The 21,630-nt window shown below is 50.8% G+C and overlaps 1 protein-coding gene across 6 annotated transcripts in view; it reads right to left on the minus strand.

The window, feature by feature from the left end:
* Window positions 1-21,630, minus strand: part of OTOF (otoferlin) — a 72,065-nt gene that overhangs the window by 1,532 nt on the left and 48,903 nt on the right. For 2 of the 6 annotated variants that reach the window (XM_052690826.1, XM_052690854.1), the window contains 29 exons: window positions 21,313-21,421; window positions 20,787-20,970; window positions 19,663-19,783; window positions 18,647-18,747; window positions 18,196-18,286; window positions 17,541-17,657; window positions 16,826-16,978; window positions 16,201-16,390; window positions 15,712-15,836; window positions 15,153-15,287; window positions 14,459-14,620; window positions 13,484-13,603; window positions 12,951-13,112; window positions 12,496-12,658; window positions 11,651-11,721; window positions 11,030-11,059; window positions 10,253-10,396; window positions 9,834-9,900; window positions 8,530-8,654; window positions 7,974-8,108; window positions 6,984-7,121; window positions 5,786-5,913; window positions 5,059-5,229; window positions 4,345-4,505; window positions 3,443-3,585; window positions 3,036-3,124; window positions 1,601-1,699; window positions 619-860; window positions 68-246 (listed from right to left, as the gene is read on the minus strand). In XM_052690826.1, coding sequence (XP_052546786.1) covers window positions 68-246; window positions 619-860; window positions 1,601-1,699; window positions 3,036-3,124; window positions 3,443-3,585; window positions 4,345-4,505; window positions 5,059-5,229; window positions 5,786-5,913; window positions 6,984-7,121; window positions 7,974-8,108; window positions 8,530-8,654; window positions 9,834-9,900; window positions 10,253-10,396; window positions 11,030-11,059; window positions 11,651-11,721; window positions 12,496-12,658; window positions 12,951-13,112; window positions 13,484-13,603; window positions 14,459-14,620; window positions 15,153-15,287; window positions 15,712-15,836; window positions 16,201-16,390; window positions 16,826-16,978; window positions 17,541-17,657; window positions 18,196-18,286; window positions 18,647-18,747; window positions 19,663-19,783; window positions 20,787-20,970; window positions 21,313-21,421 — 3,855 coding nt within the window. Of the gene's footprint in view, window positions 1-67; window positions 247-618; window positions 861-1,600; window positions 1,700-3,035; window positions 3,125-3,442; window positions 3,586-4,344; window positions 4,506-5,058; window positions 5,230-5,785; window positions 5,914-6,983; window positions 7,122-7,973; window positions 8,109-8,529; window positions 8,685-9,833; window positions 9,901-10,252; window positions 10,397-11,029; window positions 11,060-11,650; window positions 11,782-12,495; window positions 12,659-12,950; window positions 13,113-13,483; window positions 13,604-14,458; window positions 14,621-15,152; window positions 15,288-15,711; window positions 15,837-16,200; window positions 16,391-16,825; window positions 16,979-17,540; window positions 17,658-18,195; window positions 18,287-18,646; window positions 18,748-19,662; window positions 19,784-20,786; window positions 20,971-21,312; window positions 21,422-21,630 lie in introns of all 6 variants that reach the window. The other 4 variants (XM_052690811.1, XM_052690835.1, XM_052690843.1 and 1 more) reach the window with 3 other exon arrangements.

Genomic DNA, 21,630 nt, shown 5'->3' on the forward strand with positions numbered 1-21,630 from the left:
TAGGGAGATGGTCTGCAATGACTGTGGTCCCCAGGGTGGAAAATCACCCCCTTCTCCCCATCCTTACGGTGATTTCCAGCTCGTCATTCTCATCCCTGGCCACAAATGGCCACCAGCCCTTCACCCTCTTTTGCTTGAAGATTGAGACCATGGGCAGCTCTGCCTCGTTTGTCACCATTTCCAGACTGCACTGCTTGGATGTCTTGGCTCCCCGGGGAAAGCGGTTCAGGTCCAACTCGATGGCCCCTGGCAGGAGACAAGGAAGCATAGATGTTGGCACCCCCAAAACACAAATCCTGGACTGGAGACGGGCTTGGCCATCATCTCCTTCCCTGGAAAACTATTCTGAACTGCTTTGGGAACTAAAAAGCTGATGTCTGCTTTCAGGACCAGCCTTTGAACAGCAGCAGAGAAGATAAGGGCTCTGATCCTATATACATTTACAGACAACATCCAAAGGGATCTGTAAGATGTAGTGGGCTTGAGGACCAGGGCTGCCCTTCTGAACTCTGCTCCTGTCCAGGTGTTGCCTCACCTACACCACCCCCTGCTCCTCCAGCCCCAGATAGAACCCTGCTGGTTGTCCCACTGCCCCAGCTCAACAGACCCCCGCCTTACCAAGGAAATCATCGGCTGAGAAGTGGTCAGCATCCCAGACCTGCAGGGTGAGGCGAGCTGGGATCTTGTACTCGGTCTCGTCCCAGGAGAACATGGATTCTTTTTTGGAAATGACAATCTTCTCTTCTGCCATCAGGTAGTCAAAGGGGAAGATGTAACGCCAGTTGAAGTTGCCTTCGCCGGTAAGCGAGTGGTAATGGACGTCTGTGTCTTGCTTGTCCTCCTGCTGACCTTTCAGCCACCTGCAAAGCCCAGAGGGGTAGAACTCTCCAGAAAGGAGGAGGGGGCGTGGGGCCATCCTGTGTGTGCAGCCAGGATGCCTCCAGGCCAGCAAGGCATGGACAGACTGGAAGGACCTAAGAGGCTTAAGTGATGAGCTGGGCTGCTTGAGTCGCTCTGTGATTCTGTGAATCACTGCAGCAGCCCCAGAGGAGGGACCTAGAGGGAACAGTGGGGTTTGAGTGCAAGAAATTCAAGCTGGCTGCTGGGAATATTTCTTCAGGAAGGAGGATGGTGGTGGTGGACAGGAGCAAGGAGCATTACATGGGAATCTGGAGCAGAGCATGCTGGAGTGGTATCCCCATCCCACACAGTTGGAGTGGACAAGCCCAGAGGTTGCTGTATAGTTCTTCTCACTCCACCATGGGGTAGTCTGAGCTCCACCAACTTTAGGTGTTCGTGCAGAGGCAGCTCAGTCTGTACTGGTCACTGTGGGTTCCCTATATCAGGCTGCATCTATTCGAGCCCATCAGGAAGATTTAGAGTCTGATGCAGGCTCTGCTTCTGGGTGGGGTGGACTCTGCTGACCCAATCTCTGGTGACAGGACCGGAGGTGCCCAGCTTGGCAAGGCATCGCATCACTGGAGACAGTGTTGGTGCTATCTAATCTCGCACCCACATCTACCCCCAGACTCACCCTGTGTCCCCTATAGCACCAGCACTCCCATGGCTGAGGCAAAGGAAGTGACCGTGCTGTACCTACCCCCTGACAAAAATGTCACTGGATTTCTCGCCAGTGAAGTAGTCATCATCTTCCAGGATGACCTCGTCTGTGTTCCACACTATCACTCTGAGCTCATACCTGGCAGGAGAAAGGGAGACAAGGAGGTGAAATGGTGGGGAAGGGGAAGGAGGAAGGGAACAAGGGGGATGGGAGACTGGTTCCAGGCATGGGGAGCACAGGGATCTGCACATGGGGATCTGCTCACAGGGATCTTATCCAAAGAAAGGGACCAGGGATGGGTAAGAACTGGGATCAACTGACTTCAGGAGGGGTCAGTGGAGCAGCTTTACTTTCTTTCTCCTAAGCTTCTGCACAGTCCAGGCCAGAGGATCTAGGGGACAGCATGGCTTGATAGCTGGGTAGATTTATCACTAAAACAGTCTGTGTCAGCTCTTCCAGACACAGCAGGGCCATAATGGAATCCCAGCCCCCCAGCTGGAGATCTCCTCCTGTGCCAGCAGGGCTGCCCAGAGCAGGTTGCCCAGCAGTCTTCATAATCAGCAGAGTTTGTCTTATGGCTAGGTACAAAACACCCCTGTTTATTCAGACCCTCTGTCTCCTTTCCAGGGCCTCATTATCAGCAAGTTGAGACTCAGTGAGGCCAAGCTGACCTCTCCATCTCCCACAGGAGATCCCCAGCGAAAAACCCCCACAGTTTTCTGTTTCCTGTGCCAGGGCTCCAGCACTAGGTTACAGGTCACTGCTGGACGTGGCTGTCCTGGGCTGCCAGATAAACCTCTACTTTTCCTCTGTGCTAGTGTCTGGACATTGCCCTTGGCCTTGGCTTTCCAGCAGCCTCAATCTTGAGATCCCAACTGCAGCCCTCTGGAATCCAGAGAAATTCTCTCCATCCAAAACCTCGTCTGCAGTGCATGTGAATGCAAAAGATTCCCAGTGGGATCCCCACTCTACACTCCTGGGGTGGGAAAAGGACACAGTGCAGTAGAGTAAGGCAGGACTAGGAAAGATGCAGAGGGAGGAAACGTGTCTTCTCTCCAAAGGAGGCAGGAGAGGCCATTTTGACAGTGCCTGCTCTGTCCTGCTTGGGTTGACCAACCCTGTCTCAGTGGCAGCCCTCTCCTCCTGAAAAGAGCCCATCCAAACTGACCAGGAATGTCATGCCCTAACATAACGCTGCCACTATTGGGGCTGGGATGGCAGTTCTAATTTCCTAGTCTAGGCAGACACAGCAAAATCAGGAGCTGCCAGGCAGAATATTTGAGGGCTCTGGAAGCTCCAAAAGGGTAAGACATCACTTGGTGCCTCCATTCTTAAGATGTCTGGAAGTGCCTGAGTAGCTGGAGTGCCTGGACAGAGGGCTGGGCCGTGGAGAAACACAAGTAGTGGGAAGAAGCAGGACTGTGCCCCCAGCCATAGTTTTTCCCAGTGATCATTTGATTGGGACATTCCTTACTTCTTTGGTTTCCTGGGGGAAATATCAATGGCAGGGCCAGGTGCTGGCATATCCATGGGGAACATGTCCACCCACATCTCCAGGCGACCCTGCAAGGTTGGAGAGGTGCAGTCAGCTCTCTGGCCCCTCCTTGCTCCTCGTACCCACAGCATTCCCCTGAACTCCTGCCCTTCAGCGTCAGTCTGGTCATGCCAGACGTGGGGTACAATCTGGCCCTGCCCACCCTCATGACATGGTGTGGTGCTGAGATGCATGGGCATGGAGGAGTCAGGGGACCTAAACGCTTAGGGGTATGAAAGGGACAGCCTTGACAGGGAGAGACACTGAAGATTCTGTCTAGTGGAGTTAACAGGCAAGTGCTAAAGGCTGTTGATGCCCAAGTGCTGCTCTCTGGGGGCCTGGAGGACCTGCTCAATGCCCGGCTTGTCAGGGTTCAGCAGCGGGCGCGTCTCCACGTGCTCAGGGACCAGCTTGCAGCCTGCCCGTGGGACATCCTCCCAGTGGCGCAGCACGGTCAGGGCCAAGTGTTCATCTGTCTGCTTCTTCTGACCTGCGTGGGCAAAGGAGCTTGGAGATCTAGATGGAAAGACACCAAGGAGAGCAAACAACCCTCTTCCTCTGCTCAAGAAGCACCCAGATTTTCCTGGCACCAGCACATGCACACACACACACTGCACTCTTCTTGGATTCCTCTTGCAGCTTCTCCCTGCTCCGAGGAAGCTGAAGTGCCTGCTAGTGACTCCTCTCCATTCACTAGTGTCCACTTGAGCCAACACTTCCTAACTCTTTTTCCTGTTACCTTAACCATTCGCAGGAGGTCCACATCCCCTACCAGCCTACTTTTACTCAGGCTGAACCAACTCCGTATCTTTTGACCACATTCTCCTCCTGTGCACACTTCATGGCCTGCTTTCATCTTTCTTGTGAACGTGAGTGCACTGGGACACAACCTTTGAAGATTCAGTTACATCAGGGACACGGAGCTTCCTAAAAGCCGGAAAGATCAAGGTGGGCTCTCTTCATTGCTCCTCAAGCATACACTGTCAGGAGAATGTTCTAAAGGCAGCTTTGGTGATCTCATGCCATGGACACCCATGAGCAATTCTAACAGCACCCCACTGGCCCAGGTGGTCTACAAGACACTGTCCAGCTGGCAGCAAAGTGAAGGGTCAATGTAAAGTGGTAGATGGAGAAGGACTGCAACATTGCATTAGGATTTTGGGGCCACTAGACCTGTCTCCAACCCTGGACGATGAGGAGACACCCAGACCCCTGCTCCCCTCCAACCTTCATCCCATGGGGCAGGTACCATTTTCATCCTCAATCTCCGTGGGACCAGTGTACACCCTGTTGGCAACTTTCACTCTTCCTCCTGGCCCAAAGTGTGGCCCATCCACTTTGCCCTCTTTGCACAGTTTGGACAGGATCTGGGAGGGCTTCATGGGGTCACGCCAGATGTTATACCCATGTCTGCAAACAGGAGGACAAGTCAGTGAAGTAGTAGCAAGAAGAAAGAAGATATGCTGTTTCCCTCTGCAAGCCACGTAAATGCTACTGCCCAGAAGGACTCGGCACTCATAAACATCTGGGGCTCCAAATGTGAAACCTCAAAGCAGACAGGTACCACTGCATCCCTGCTCTATACTTTGCTAACACCTTTCTGCCCCAGTCCCTTTAGTCCATGCTGATTCAGACCTGAAATCCCCAGTGCACCCTGCTTGACCTCTGATGCTTTGCTCCTTTGGTCCTCCTGCTATTACTGCTCTAGTCTCACTCTTCTACTGAGCCCCATCAGTGCCTCAACCCCTTCCTCCCAGCCCTGGATTCCTGCTTACAACCCACTCTGCTGTTGCACTCCTGTTCTGGTCCTAAAACCCCTGTTAAGAGAAAAAGTACAGCACAGACTTCCCCATCAGAAGGCAATGAAAGAGAGAGATTCCTGCAGGAGATCTAGGCTTGGCGTGGAAGATGAGACAGGCATGGGTCCAGGCAGGAGACTGGGCAGAGCAAGCTTTGTTCGTACATGGAGTAAGTCTGTGACACCCCACATGTAGCTCGGTGCTTGCTGTAGTAGCGGTTCTCCAGGTCAATCTTGGTCTCCCCAATGAGGTCATCTGTCCCCACCAAGTCCCAGTCGTACACTGCCACTGTCAGCATGGACTCCATGGGGAAGGTGGCCTCAATGTCAAAGGACCTAGGCCAGGGGAAAGCAGATGAAGAGAAAGAGGATGAGTTGGAACACTTGGCTGCTGCTCAAGAACATGGGCAAGTCGAGTCTGCTCCAGTCTGTTGTCGGTGTTCAATTTACTGTTGTCACTACACTGTGTTCAGTGTGTGCATTGTAGCTGTATCTCTGCATGAGCTGTTTTGGATCCAGCGGCCCTAGAAAGAAGGTAGCAGATGATGACTGCTTGACTTGGTTGACTCAGCATCCCTGAAACTAAGTTGGTGGGTCACTGCAAGCCAGGCAATACTCTCACAGGAGTTCAGACCTCTTAAAGCAGATACTTCATCATGTTCAGATGTGGACACCTCCTAAACATCCTTTACTATGTTGACTACACTGTTGCTAAAGGAGAGATGGGCTTAAATGAGTATGCCTGCACTCTTGTAAGGAAAGTTCTGTGTGATGAGTCCCAACCTCCGAAAACTAAGCAGCTGTGGGATGAGTAGGGTGCAGGTCCAAGTGATGACAAGCTTAGCTAACCCATTCTGGGTGTGAACAGGTGCATAGAGGGTGGGCAACTCACTTTCCAAAGACAGGGTTCAGCTGCTTGGAGATATAGTTCTCTTTGTCTTTGATGTCTGTCTTCCCCAGCTTGATGGCAATATAAGGGTCAGCTTTCCCGTTGATGTCAGCTGGGTGGAGGTCTGTGGCCTGGAGTGGAGAAATGTCAAGTCAGCCCCATCCATCAGCAATGTTTCTGTCCTGATCCGTGAGACCAGGTGGCTCTACCTGGCCAAAGCCACATCGCGGAACTCTTTTGTCCCCTAAACAGAATCACTTGGCTTAAGCTGGTGAGAAGTCCTGCATGTTAACCCCCGTCTCCACCTGGGAGAAGTTGGGTTGGCCTAGCCAGGCATAGTTGTTTGTGTCCCCTCAGAAATACGTAAACAGAACCTCCTTTGCTGTCTCTAAAGAGAGACCCAGAGCAAAACTTAACTAGTAGGTCAAGAAGACTTTCTCCTCCAGCTGTTGTTCTCTCCACTTACTACATTGGGGTCCAGGGCTTGTGGGGGATTCACCTCACAAAGGGAATTTTTCTCACAAATCACCCTCATATTAAGGGTGATTTCAAACTCTTTAGTTCCAGCCTCCATCGTTGCACACATCAGCAGTTTTCCATGCTGGGGCAAATCTAGTGATGAAGCCAGTCCCAGTTAGCAGTGGTACTGGCCAGGCTGGTATCTACTATCACAACATCAGTGGTGATGACGGATGGGAGACTCCTCCTCACCACTGGTCACAACGATGCTGCACTGGATGGAGAACCAGGCTAGTAGGAAACATCACCCAAAGTTGTATTTGTAAAATATCAGGGGCAAAGTGCTAAAAAGGGTCAGTCTGTATGCTTCTAAGCAGGGCTAGTGCCTCGCTGATGTCTCACTCCTGTTCTTGCAAACACAAGGTAAACTAGTTTGGGGGGTCAGAGTTTCTCTGTATATGTAAGGACGTAGTGTCCATTAGCTGCACCAGCCTGATAGTAATTCAGGATATGCTGAAGAAAGGTGCCACCCCCTTCTGCCAGGTCTGCTAGTTCCCACCAGCTCCCACTGTGCTCTGCACTGTACTAAAAGCATGATGGGGATGTAAGGAACCAGCACCTTCTAGTCCAGACCCTGAGAGCTAAAACCCAATGTCCATGCAGATTTAGGACCAGCTCCAGAGTGTGCAGTGTGGAAGGGAGCGCAGGATCATACCTTGCCACACCATGCTATTATACTCACCCTCACAATATAGACTCGGACCAGCACGTTGATGGGGTCATTGCTGGGAATCCCCTGGAACATGCCAAAGGTGGGGTCGTATCCTGCCTCCTTCGTAATATCATCAGGGAGAGGCACTTTGTAGACACACATGGATCCCTGGTGGGAGGGAGTGCACAACCTGATTAGAACCCAGCTGCCCAGGGTGAGCAGGCCCATCCCAGATCACCTTGGGCTCAGCCTTGCCTCTAGCCATGTGCTGTAGCATATCTGGAAGCATATCTCAAGCATATCTCAAACACTGCTTTCCGGGTTTGCTACCAGAAGCAAAGAAACTGGACAAAGGAAGGAGGCTTGCAGAGGAATCAGACTAGCAAGGTGCTTATGTACAGGGATTTCCAAGGGTAAAACTATAGAAGGACAACAGCCTGGGGCAGAGATCCCAAGTCCTAGGCACCAGGCTGGGCTCTTGGAGCTGGGCAGGAGTGGTCCTGGCCAGAGTAGTTGGAGGTGGCAGCCACACTTTTTATATCACTTAACACAAGCAAAGCGCAAATTTGGCATTAATAGGCTTAATCTGGTCAGGATCACACCCTCCAAAAGCAGCCTCACTTGTCCAAGAATCTTACAGTGGACAGATGTGCTCCTGCATTGCCTGGGTATTGGCACCAGTGCACCATGACAGCGAGTCCAGGTGAGTACTCCTGGGGAGAAATGGTTCACAGAGAAAACCAAGGGCAGGATTCATTTCCACAGCAGTCTTTGAAGAGCAGAAGCCTTCTGTAAGAACTGTCAAGCATCTGTTTGCCTACAGACCATTCTCTCTGTAGAGGCGCTACCTGAAGCCTGGAACTATCCATGGAGGCTTTCCATCCATGCAAGGTTTTGTGGTTGGGTCAATGCAATTTGATTTTTACTGCATCCAATCCCTTCCCATTGACACACCTTCAGCACAGAAGCCTATAGGCAAGGACTGTCCCTGTCCTGGGCCAACTCAACCACCAAACTCACTTTGAACCTTCCCACTATCCGCTCTTCTTCTGTTGCATTGTCATCATTGTCCCCAATCTTCCCACGGAGCAGGTTGAAGGTGTGCAGCCAGTCCTCAAAGTTATCAAACTCTGTTTCCAGCTCTTTGTTGTAGACCTAGAAGGCAGAAAGGAGGGGAAACAGGTAAAAACAACAACCAAAACAACATCAAGAACAACAAACCACTGAGGAAAAAATTTGCCCAGTGCAACTAAGATGGACCAAAGCTCCCAGTGCTGAATTCTTTAGGAAAAGAAGGGATCTTTGGTTTGGACCTTGATATAAGTGCCTCCCTAAGCTGATTGTGTACAAGAGGGATATTCAGCTGAATGGATGACAGCAGCTGTTCCCAAACTGTGGAAGACTCAGGTTCTGAGCCCCAGATTCGCAGGCTACATCAATCCTAATAAACACCATGTACCATAAAACAGAGCCCATCCCTGCTGAATCTCAATTTGGCTGGCCAGGGCTGGAAAGCCCTCCCCTCTAGCCAGAGCCAAACCAAGCTGCAGGACCTCCTTCTTGCTGACACACGCACCTTCAGTTCATCAATCTTCTGCTTGTTCTTCTTCTCAGGGAGCTCAGGGGCTGACTGCTGCTTCTTCTTCTTGTCATCTTTGGGTGTCTTGAACTTCTCCTTGTTCTTTGCCTGGCCCTTGAAGCCTTTCATGGGAGAGTCATCAAATTTGATTTCTGGGTCCAAGGGGAAGTGGCAGGGAAGGAGGAGATGGAAATGAAGGTGAGGAAGGGTGGGGGAGACAGGGAAGGGAGACTTGATCAAGGTCTTTAAAATGGAAGGATCATGAAAGCTGACAGCTGTGACTGCTTGCAGCTCCCATTCCAGCCCTGCAGTAATTCTTCAAGCCTCTCTCTCCTTGTTCTCTGGCCATTGCTGCTTTTATCACAGCATTTTCAGAAGCCTAGTGGCCTCCATGCAAGGAGCTTCCAGAACATAAATTACTTAGATGACTGAGAGCACTAGCTTCTAGCTAGCCTCCATAGTAGTAATAAGACCTGATCCTACGAACAGCATCTCCTTTTCTTCCTCCCACTGAAGAATTTTCCTGTCACGTGCAACCTGGAGAAGAAAAGCCCAGCCCAGGTACTGCAAAGGTGAGGGTGCTTGATGCTCAGCACCAAGGCATAGGCTGCTGCCCTTACAGAGGGTGATGCCCATGGCCAGCTGTGTCTCTATTCAGATCAGCCACCAGCTGGTGGCACCAGTTACACAAAGAAAGGCTGTTAAAAGAAGTCTCAGCTGAGCAACGTTGTGCTCTTCTCCCACCCATCTACAATTCCCCATCCCTCACTGCCTCAATCTGCCAGCTTTCATGATTGCTGGGCAGTGCAGATGAGGACAGACAAAAAACAAGGACATAGTGTGGAAGAGGAATGGAGGAAGGAATGGGAGTGCCAAGGGGATCCTGCTCAGAAGACAGAACGAGAAGGATGCGGGATGCAAGACATCCCCCAGCATCCCTACCATGACAGCAAACCCAATGAAGAAGCTTTGCCAAGTTTGGCAAGACTTCACTTCATCTTTCTTATGATATGAAGGCTGGCCTTCATAATAGAACCAGGCTCTATGCTTCTCTCAGCTAATAAATTTTGCATTGCCTAAGCAACACAGCAACCTGTTGTCATATGAATGTGGGACATACGGAAAGGATGGGTGAGAGTCCTCAGGGAAACCTGTTCCAGCCCTGCTGATGGGACTGGCAAGGAGCCTCCAGGCTGCAAATGGATGAGTGCAAAAGGCCACATGCATGGTCCGGCAGGGTGCTCAAGCCCTGGTCCTCCCCTTTGCAGCTCCACTCCCTCTCTTGCTTGCAAGCTGCTTACCGTCTGCAATCTCCATCTCTTCCTTCTCCTCTGCTTCTGCTGCAGCCGCTTCCTGCTGCCGAAGTTGCTGGGGGAGAAACGAAGCAAGCAGGGAGTGGGCGACTGTGTTAAGAGGCTCTGCGCTCACTGGAAATGCCTGACTCAGGGTCATAGCTTTTTTCCTATCCAAGCAGCGAGCTAAGGTCTGGCCACTAAGGTGCTTGGTGTAGCCTTGAGCAGTGATGCTGTTATCAGTTGTGTTTGCCTGCAAACCCAACACCATGTGCATACCAAGTGCGTGCAAGGAAGCTGAATCCTGCTCAGCTCTGCCAAGTGAACGCCTCACCAACAGCTGGAGAGAGCTGAGGCCTTGCTTACAGGAGGTAATGGCGTTCTCCTGTTCCAGCCTACATACCCCCGCTCCTTTGTTCAGCACCCACCTCTTTCATAGTCTCAATTGAAGCAAAATACTTGGACCACCAGTCCAGCATGCTCTCATCTGGCTCCTCCTCTTCTATCTCTTCTCCTCCTCCTCCTCCTCCTCCTTTCTTCTTCTTTTTCTTTTTCTCCTTCTCTTCTTCAGACTGAGGGGAACAAGGGTAGCAAAGGCAAAGAAGAGGATTCAGATGAAAATCAAACACATCTTGTAGTGGAAGGGTGGTGGGGAAAGAACCTGAGCAGACAGTGCCTCCTGGCTGCATGGCCACATTAGCACTTTCCCTCTTTTAAAGACAGAGACACAGGCACTGAGCAGCAAAGTGAGGTGCCCAAGGCTCCAGCAATCCTGTGCCAGCATCCTGAGACATCTCCTATCCGTCATCCATTTCATTCATGCATTTCTCATGCTACAGCACTGTATGTGGCAGCGATCCTCCCTCTGCCTGGGAAGTACCCTGTGTCCTCCTGGAGGCACAACAAACCCCTCTGGGTTCTGGCACCTGGTTGTGATGGCAATAACCAGCACCTCCTTCCCAGGAAGGTGTCTGCCCTACTCCTCCTGGAACAGCAGTGCTGGAAAGTGTTGGTCCAGAAGTGCTTCCCAGTCTGTGGTGACCAGGCCAACGTTCTTTAACAGGCAACGCTACTCCATCTCTTCCCTGGGACAAAATGCCACTGGTCCCCACATGCTGGATGCATGGTCCATTGAAAGCTGCTCAGAAGGGTAGGATGGGGAGTAGAGGTTGGGAGCAGGGATGATGAGCAGTGCCATCACTTACCACATCCACCTTCACCACCGCATCAGAGTTCTGCCGCCCAGGGTGGAAGAGAACAGAGAGGAAGAGCAGGTTAATGGTGCAACCTCACCTGAGTTTGCATATACACAGGCACATATGTGCATGGCAAGCTGGAAAAGTCACAGACCCATGGTGTAAGGTACCACAAGCCTTGCACAGAGCCCTGGCTGGGAAAGATCTGTGTACATGGGTGATGCTGCTGTGACACACCAAACTCATCTCTGCCTTGGAAACACCTTGCTTGGGTTACAACGAGAACCACCATTCCATGCAACAAAGACTCTGCTCTCTTTGAGCTTTTCTTGCATAGGAAGGGAAGTCCTCATTCTCATTTGACCATTTTTGAAGGAAAACTTGAAGCTGTCTAATTTGCTTAACCTAGAATTGTCCTTCTCTGGACAGCAAGAAACAGTTGAGTCTAGCCAGAACAGAAAGAGGTTGTTTGTAGGACTGGTACTGACCCAAGACCTTTCAACTCCAAGCATCAACCCAGCCCAGTAATTGCACAGGATAAAGCAATCCTCCTTTGGGGGAAATCCCTCAGAGATGGGCAGTTCAGTGAAGAAAGCAATGTTAGTATAGCTCTGACACACAGATACTCACAGCTTCTAGCTTCACCATGGTCTCCATCTTCTTGATAGGAACCTCAGGTTCCATGTTGACAATGATCTCCCCTGTGGGGCGAGAGCGAGGGGCCCCGTTGGCCATTGCCAGATAGCCTTTGAGCTGTTTAGCTGGACAGAGGATAGAGAAAGAGGGAACAAGAGAGAAGGAGGGAGTAGAAAATAAACTGAGAGCTCAGGTAAGATGTTGCAATATTCATGCAGGAGTGATGTAAGGTCACCTTGCTCAGAGGAGAGGGGCAGGGGAATGAGCACAGACCCTTATAGCATGATTAAAAGATGGTGCTGTAACAAAGGAAAGCAGATGATAAGAAAAGTTTGTTTTTAATATCTGCCCCAACTTCTAGAGAAGAGATATGGAAAGGGATTGCCCTGAAGATATCAGCACACAGAGATGCAAGTAGAGGTCCAAACAGCAGCAGCAGCAGCAGAGAGCATAGCAAATTCACCTTGAGTCTTGGGGAACATAGGAAGTGTGTAGTCATGAAGATACAGAGATCATAGAACCACAGAACGGTCTGAGTTGGAAGAAACCTTTAAAGGCCACCTGGTCCCATTCTCCTCCAATGAACAGGGACACCCACAGCTCCATCAGGTGCTCAGAGCCCCATCCAGCCTGACCTTGGGTGTCTGCAGGGATGAGGCACCACCACCTCTGGGCAACCTGTGCCAGTGCCTCACTGCCCTTATTGTAGATGTTAGGGATGAAGCAGTCTTGTCTTACAACAGAAGCCATCCCATCTCCTCTTTGTCCATGCCCCTCAGTTGTCTGCGGTGCTCCACAGACACCCCACAAGCTGTGTCCCCGTGGCCCAACGCTGGTACCTGTCATATTCCAGTGCTGGGCTTTCTTGTCTGGTGGGCGGTAGATGAACTTTCGGAGGGAGCTGACAGTATGGGAGCCCACCAAGGTGTAGCGCCCAAAAGCCCGGCAGTCCACCACTCGGATGTTCAAGGGCGGGTGGAGCAGCTCATTCTCTGGGAGGTCCTGGGATGCAAAGGTGTGCCAGTTAGCAAGGGATGGATGTGGGCTGTGGGGTTTGGACATGGGTGGTTGGAGAGACCAGCAGGAACTAAAGCAGAGATAGGAGAGGAGGAGGTGTAGAGCAGCTCAGCAAAGCGGGCCTTGGGAGCGCTCAGAGAAAGGCCACGGCCAACTGGGTTGGAGATCAAGTCCTTTGTTGCTGCAGAGAATCTTGAAGCGAGGGGCTAGGAGCCATCACTTGGGGCTTCAGAAAGTCTGGGGCAGCTGAGGGCCCATGGGGAAGAGAAGCACTCACCACTTCAAACCACTTGACCAAAGTGCTGAAGTTTGGGTTTTTCTTGTAGTTCTGGATGAGGGCTGACTGGACCCCTTTCCCAGCACACTCAATGTCCACACGGGGTCGGTCCACTTGGGCCAGGTTCACTCTCTTCAGGTCCCTGAGTCCCCAAAACAAGATCTAGGACAGGAGGAGAAAGCATGAGTGTGAGAAGGACTGCCCTTGGATGGAGTCTAGCTGGGGCCATAGGAGTTGGTATAAAGAAGCTGTATTGAGAAGCAATATGCCATGGAAACAAATGCCATTGCTTGGGGACTTGTGGATCCCTGAGCATTCCTCTTCTTCTCTGCATGGCCTGGGGCTGCAGCACAGTCTGACACCCCACATAATCCAACCCACAGCTGATCCAGAATAACCCAAGATCTCTGCTGCTTTCAGCAGTTTCTTTTCTGCACTGGGACCTCACTGAACACAAGAAGATCAAGTTTGTGGGATGCACACAGCCCACCTCACTGCTTGAACATTAAGATCTGGCACTCTGATGCAATTACCTCCACTCTGTATTTACTCAGCACCGGCCGAATCCCCAGTGGCACCGGCAGGATGGGGCCTCGGTCTACGTCTGTGGGGCCATCAATTGGGGGCAGGTCTGACTTGCCCCCAGAACCAATCTGGAAGAAATGCAGTGTGGATTAGGAACACTGTGTTGTAGAATCATATAACATTTGGGGTTCAAAGGGACCCATAAACGCCATCTAGTTCAACCCCCTGCCATGGGCAGGGACATCTTTCCCTAGAGCAGATTGCTCAACCCAGCTTTGAAAACCTTTAATAATGTAACAGTCACATCTTCTCTATGAAGCTCCAAGAAAGAACGAAAATGAAATGGATGTGCAGTAAGCACGCATCCTCCTGCTCTATTTTGTATAAAGGGAAGAGCCCAGAACACCTGGGGCATAATGCTCTAGGCAGAAGGAATGGGTTGTGGCAAGGTGTGAATGGAAGGTGGGAAAACAAAACACTTGGACAAGCCTTTGAGCAAGGTGCTTGGACAGAGAAACAGGAAAAGCACCTTGATGGTAGGACTCTAGACTCAACAGTAATCTGCAAGGCTGCCCTGATCTTGCCATTACCACAGGGCATCTGAGGACATGGCAGGCAGACACACAAAATAAAGTCCCCTTTGAAATAAAAGTGAGAGCTGGGATGGAGAAGGCACGTAGCTCTGAAATGTTCAAACTGGCATCTTGGAGAGCACCAAGACATCTAATGATGTCTTGCAGTGATGCTGTATAGAATTTGGGCTAACACAAGACTTCAATAGGGTGTCCTGTCTAGAAGAAAGCTGGGATTTGCTGTACACCATCTTGACCAGCATAACTCCACAGGAGCTCTTGCTGGCACAGTGGCTGTGCTATGCCCTTCTGGATTTTCAAGGATGTACAGAACACACACTCTTTGCATAAGCATGGATTAATTCCCACTCCCTTACAACTTCCCCTCTCTCAGTCTGTGCTTGCTGGCACCTGGAGCAGCTCGAAGGCAGCCAGAAGATCTCCTGCTGTAGAGTTGCCCCGGTAGATCTGGTAGTATTCCAGCTGTGGGGGGAAGCGTGGTGGGCAGTACTGCTCATCTGACATTTTCACCACTGGTTTGGCAAAGGTGCGGCCCATGAAATCAGCTTTGCCCTAGAGAAGGAAAGAGTACACGAGTTTGCTGGCCCAGCACAATATATCTCAGCTTTCCTCTTTGCATTTTTGAGACATCAAAGATTAGCGCCAGCTTTGACTTCCTGTCTGAAGGCACTTTGTAAGTCATAAACATCTTCAAGGAAAAAGAAATGGCCTAGGGCTGGAGCAGCAAAGAGGCCATGATTGAGCAGCTACTTTGAAGGGAAAGACTAAGGTAATGTCTCCTCAATCACCACATCACAAAAACTCTTGCTTCACTCTCCAAAAATAAGATATCATTCAGTTTTGTCTAAGAGATGAGTAGCAGCGGCTCCTAGTTCATGCTCTGGGAAATGCGAGGGTATCTTCTTGCAAGGATCAGAAGAAAACATGCTTCTTGCACCCTCACAGAATCATTTGGGTTGGAAAAGACCAATAAGGTCAAATCCGACCGTTAACCCATCATCACTGTGCCTACTGCACTGTCTTCCTGGCCTGTGAGCATAGCATCAAAATTAGTGGCATTTTTCTCTGCCAGGATTCATCTTACCACTGTGTCCTGGTCATAGATCTCAATGACAATTATAGGAGGGTCGTCCCGCATCTCATGGGCTTCTCCGTACAGCTCCACATTGTCAAAAACCAGCAGCTGGTCCCAGGTTGGGCACAGGGTCTCATTGAGAACCTAGAAGAACGGAAGATGGACTTACAGCTCCAGCCCAGGGTTGGGACTCTACAGAAAGGCAGCAGGCTGGATGTTGGTCTCAGTTTCCCTGTCCCAAAGGCAGCCATGGGAATGGGCTTTCAGCATGCTCCAGTTCCTCCTAGCCAGGCAGGTGAAATTGCAGTCACAGGGATGCAGGAAGGCAGTGTGCGGGTGAATGGGGTGTGTTCTGAAGGTGCTGCTGGGGAAGGGTCTTCCAACAGGGCCCTTGGAAACAGCCAAGCCCCAGTGTCATAACAACCTTCCCACACCGTGTTTAACCTCCCCCATGATTCACTAGCAGTCATGAGACCTGTGACGTGGGAGCAGGATGTAGAGCTGATGGGACAATTGTCACACCAACCCCAGAAACCTCCAGCCCTCCAGGTCAGGAGATGATGTTTACCTCAGTGCATTGGCTCTGGGAGGTGAAGAAGACTCGGGCAAAGGGGTCTGAAAGGCCACTACTGTCAGCAGCAAATAAACTCCTGGCCTGGTACATGTGGGCTCGCAGCTGGAAAACTTGCTTCTCTGCAACAGAGAATGGAAGTGGGGCATCTTGCTGCACAACACTGGAGCCCAGCTGTGGGGCTCAGCCTGGAGAGCAAGACCTCAGCAGTCTCCTTTTGCTCAGGACCAGCACTAACGAAGGAAATACATTTAAAACATGAGTCCCAGGTGGATAAGAATTTCCTCAGCATCCTACTGTTGATATGCAGAATGACAGCTAAGAACAGGGAAGCAGGGAAGAGGGCACATAATTCCTGCATCCCAGCTCGCATGGGTGCAGAATGGGACAACTGGAAGGCCCTCATCCCAAGTGGTGTCCAAGCAGGCTCCCTCCTGCCCTCTCCATGTCCTATTCCCAGACCTACCAAGGGTGGGAAGCTCTTACTGGTGTAAAGAAGGCTGATGGGAGGGAAGGACGGCAGGTTTTGGCCTCTGGTGGTCTTCTTCTCCTCGAAGCCACAGGGCAAACCACTCAGGAAGTCTTTGCGCTGCTTGTTGAGGCCCAGCCATAAGTAAATCTCCATCTTGGCCTGAACTGTCCAGCCGGCAGGTCCGAAACCCCTCTTCCCAGGCAGCTGGGCATAAAGAACAGAGAAGTTTATAGGGTGACAGGGGAAGCCTTGGAGAAGGACAGACCACCTCACACCACACTTCACTGCACTACATTGCTTGCGCCCCTGCCACTTAAACACGAGGACCCCATCCTCATTTTTTCCAGATGTTCTTCCTGCAGCACTGACTTGCTCTTTCCAAACCAGATTTCCCTTTTCTGGCTAGCTGGACCAAACATTGTTCCTCTTCCAGACATTTCTGACCTACTGAACTGGATAAGATCCTTCCTAGCAGCAGGTTTCTATCACTACCAACAGTGGACCTTTTATGCCTACTATTCAAGGACCAGCAAAATTGGACCCTCAGTTCTCTCATCTCTATCTCCCACTCTCCTGGTCTGTCTCTTCTCCATCCCCCTCCTCTTGGCTGCATTTCCCCCTGGGAAGACAGGCACACACCTTGAGGAAGACGGTCTTCACTTTGGCGCAGTCCTTGCCCATCTCCTCATCCACAATGGAGTAGAGGATGTCCTTAGAAGGGACACGGGCATAGGCAATGCGCTTGTTATTGCTCATCATCCAGACGAAGATGTCGGGGATGGTGTGCTGGGGCTGTGAACAAAACCAGAGACCTGTCAGGCCCTCTTTCTGAACTAATGAGGCATTGGCAAGGTTGCAGAGCTTTGTAGGGCAAATTCAGCAGATCCCACAGCAGATGGATGCCCCTAGTGCCACATTATGACCATTGACTTTGAGCCTCCCACTGGAGAACCTCGTCTGCTTAAGCAAAGCAGCTGAGACATAAGCTCAGCAGCGTGAAGCTTAGCTAGAAAAAAAACTGGGATTTATATTTGTTTTAATCAAAATAATAACTTTGGGGGTTAGAAGACTAAAGATTTATCTTTCCTCATTACTCAGTGACCATGAGGGCTCATAGGCAGAGACCATATCTCAGTTTCCTACTATGAAAGATGTTGAGAGGAAGAGTTTTAGCACTGATCCATTCCAGTCCAGCAGTGCTCCATGGGGGCAGTTTATAGACTTGGAGAGGCTCCTTGGGCAAGACCTATGCCACGAGGACCTCTTGCACCTATACACATTGCAGACAGTGCTCCTCTTGGGCCCTGGCTGCTGTGTCAGTGCCTTGCTGCTCCCTCTGTGCAGGGGAACGCACCTCGTCTGCCAAGAAACGGAGCTTCTGCAGGAAGTTCTGCACCTGCTTCAGCTTGTCTTTCATGGTGTTCTTCTTCACCTGCGACCGCAGAGTCGTGGCTTGCTGGCCCATGTTCTCCTGCAGTGAAAGTCCAAGACAGTTCAGAATAGGGGCCATGAAGGCTCTCACGCATTAAATGCATAGTTTTGTAGTGTGCAGTTGTCTGTGGAAGCTGGTGTCCTTGGCTGTGTCAGCTGGATAAGCTGGTCTTTGCACGTCTCTTTTGCATGTCTAACGCTTTTGCAAAGAGCTGGGCTACCAGCAGCAGATATGTAGGCCAGCTCTACTGCTGGAACAGCTGTGCTCTGCAAGGTTCCCCCCAAAGTCCTTCTCTCCAATTTCCTCAGCTATTTGAGACCAGTAGGGCTCTTTGCTAGTACTTCTGGATTCCTTCCCAAGGCAAAGCAGAGTATAGCGGAAGAGAAGCAGTCGTGGATCCCCAAGTGTCCCTAGGATCCATGCAAGACTCAAGAGCTCTTGGGCTCCTCCATCCAGCAGTAAACCCCAAACCCTCACTGCATAGAAACTGGAAACCACCATGCCCAAAGAGCAAATTCCCCATAGCTTTATCAAGGTCAGAATTAGTCTCAGATCTTCCCATCTGAATCACACTCACCAGCTCCCGCATGCAGGACTTGAGCCTCTCCCGGTCCAACCTTGTGCGAGAAGAGTGGTGCTGGTCCTTGTCAGCCAGCGTCACAAAGCGCCTGTGGGAAGGGAAGCATGAATGTCTTTGGTCCCCATTTGGAATGCAATCATTTCCAGGCAGCTTTTTGGCTCCCAGTGTGGTGCTGTACGTGGAGAGTACGTGCCATTCAAGTACCAGCACACAGAGGCCACAATATCGAGGCTTCTGTTGCTGTTTTGGGATTATTGGTGTGCAGACATAAGCACCACTCCAAGCCAAAAGGCAACCCATGTGGTGTTGTGCCAATGCAATGAAATACTTACCTATCCTCCAGCGGATAAGTCGTGATGAGATCACAACCTCAGTTCCACAACCTTGCCCATAACCACACAGAAAGCAGGGGTTTGCAGTACAGCACTACTGCCCATCTTTTACTCACAAGCATCCGCTGCTCAGCTCCTCCAGGACCCCTCGGAGCCGGCGCTCTGGATGAGGTTTCTCTGTCTTGATCATTTCCTGCACATCATTGAGCCCTTCCTCCTGCAGCAGGGATAGGGGAAGTGGAGAGGGGGGCAGTGGGGGTGAGGTCCAGTCCTACAGGGAGCAACCCCATAGGGGGCTGCTAGTGGGAGCACCTATTTGCTTTTTCACATGTGATGACTTCAGGACTTGGGTTTGGGACAGGTTAGGCTGTGGGAGGCAGCTTTGGATGATGGGAACAGCTCCCACATCATCCTGGCTGGATTTGCTAGGTTTTCTCTTTACCGATCCTGCTTGGATTCCTCTGCTCTACTCCTTGCTCTAGACAGGGGGTGTAGTGACAGGACAAGGAGTAATGGCATTAAACCAAAAGAGTAATTTAGAGTAGGTATTAGGAAGAAATCTGTTATGATGAGGGTGGTGAGGCCCTGGTACAGGCTGCCAAAGAAGCTGCGGCTGCTCCATCCCTGGAGATGTTCAGAGCCAGGCTGGATGGAGCCCTAGAAAGCCTGATCTGACAGGAGGTGTCCCTACCCACAGCAGGGGCTGAAACTGGGTGGGCTTTAAGGTCTCTTCTAAGATTCTGTAACTGGATGCCTGCTTTGACCCCACCAATTTGGAGCTGATATAGAGGCTCCTCAGGAATTAGCTGAGATGACTAATAAGGCTCTGCCAGAGAAGCGGCTTCACTCCTGCAGTCTGTGGAGGGGAAGCCTTCCTGCTCTTCTGCTCTATATGAGAATTCCTGGGTCTAACTGAGAAAGTAAACTGAGAAAGCTTCTGGGTTTTGGAAGTGTTCAAAATGTGGAGTGCTTCATATCAGGGAACTTCTCCATTTCTGCACAAGCTGTCTAGTGGATCCCTACCGTGATTTGTCCCTGCTTTGTGGCAAGCTGCAGAGATGCTCAGGGAGCCTGGATGTGCCCCATGGCTAACCCCATGCCCCAACTCCCTCCCTCCCCAGCACGTACTGACCAGCTTGTCTGCAATCTTGTCCATGATGTTGGCGTTATACAGCCTGCGGCGCTGATCCTGCCACCAGCTCTTGATGTAGATGCAGGGCTTCTTCTCAAAGTACGGCAGGTGGAAGTAGTTCCTGCAAGAGGAGGCAGATGAGATACTCCATGGTGGTCATAGTGATGGCAAGAATAGCCTGTGTCCCCTGTCTCTTTCTGGGAGGCAGAGCTGTGATGGGGATGGAGGACTTGGGAGGCCAGACTGATCTACACTACATCTTCAAGGAGAGAGGCTGCATCTCCACCAGCACGCTTCCCTGCACTGGATTTGTTGGGGCTGACGCATTGGCATAGGCTCATCACGGAACCTCAAGCATCTGCTAAAGCCATCAGTGACATTTACAGACAGAATATGTCAGCACTGCCCCATGGCTGAGCGTGAGGCTCCCAACAACTTGGGCCTTCACCTAGGGGAAGATGGAGCCCAGGGAGATGGGCTCACAGATGTGTGATGCTGCTCCTCTTCTTGCAGCGTTCACCTTCCCAAGGAATTGGTGAACAAAAGAGGGAATCTCATGCAGACTTCATCCGAAGCACAGATAGCCTTAGTTCAATGTGGTGTGTTTTGTTTCCAAATTGAATTAACTTAGCCAATTAATTCTGATAACTAGCACTTATCTACTGATAAAATATCATTAAAATAATCCAGTTTAAGTACATCTCATTAGGTTATATCCAATTAGCTTTCCTGAGTATGAGTCCCTTGTATGCAAGCCTGGTCTGTGTCAAGCCTGGGCACACAAAGACGTGTGCTGATCCCATTCAGTTTGGGGCTTTCTGATCAATGACTGTAGACAGACTGAGCCAAAAGAGAGATGCTGAAGGCTAGCGAGACTGAGGGGATTTGGTCTTTTACCCCAATTTCCTGCCTAACTCGTTCTCAGTAACTTGTTCCTACAATTTTTTTTTATCCTCCCTTCCTCTCTGGGTGTCCATAACCTCATCTAGTTTTTAAGATCCCAGGTGATATTAAAAAAGGCAGCTTGTTGCAGCAATCATAGGGCTAGAGCACTGGTGGTGCTGGATAGCCAAGTGTTGGGTGTACAGCTGGTCACACGGGTGAGAGGTGAATTCAAGACTTACCTGTCTGTAACCAGGGGCTTCATGGGCTGAGATGAGGAGACAGAGACCATCTCTCCATCCTCATCAACTTCATCCTCACTGGAGTTGTGCAGCAGCTCGGACTCCTCCTCGTCCCCATCCCCTCCCTCCTTCTTCCTCCGCAGGACAGGTTTGGTCATGCCATCAATCTGGTTCCCATAGTTGCCTTAAGAATGAAAAACGAAATGAAGTCACAGGGGTGTAACTCCCATGGGGGCTAAGTGGGCTCTGTCACCTGCCTTTCATTCAAGCTGGGAGATATTTTCTCCACAGGGCAGCTGAGTTCAACTGTGTGAACCTTTGCCCAGAAACCACAAATTAGTGATGGGCGTTCACGCCCTGCTCAGGCCCCTTTTCAAGGAGGGATGAATGCCATCCCCTTGTGGTCAGTCTCAGAAGCACGTGCTCTGGCATGGAAAAGGGGGGAAGAAACCTTGCTCTTGCCCTTGGATCCCTCATTCCCCACAAGGAGTGCTTCAAAACCACCCTCACCAAGAAAAAAACCAACCTATTGTAACCTCAAAGTTGATGGGTTTGTCACCGATCTTCCTGTCGATCATGGTAGCTTCCAAGAAGGCTCCAAAAAGAAAGAACTCCTCCATCTTTCCAGTGCAGTTCTGCAGGATAAATCCCAGAGATCACGGTTTGGGTCAGCCAGAGGGACACTGAGACCTGGGCAGAGGGGTTCATTATCTGGTCCATCTGAGCACTCTCATAAGCTCTGTTTGGATTTTAAGGAAACACGGAGTTTTGTGTCCTTCAGCCTGACCCATGTGAGGGGCAGATGTCTGCCTGAACTGTCTCTAGAATCTCTGCAGAGAGAGTT

Source organism: Tympanuchus pallidicinctus, unplaced genomic scaffold, assembly GCF_026119805.1.
Source record: "Tympanuchus pallidicinctus isolate F22 unplaced genomic scaffold, pur_lepc_1.0 scaffold1, whole genome shotgun sequence".
Taxonomy (NCBI): domain Eukaryota; kingdom Metazoa; phylum Chordata; class Aves; order Galliformes; family Phasianidae; genus Tympanuchus; species Tympanuchus pallidicinctus.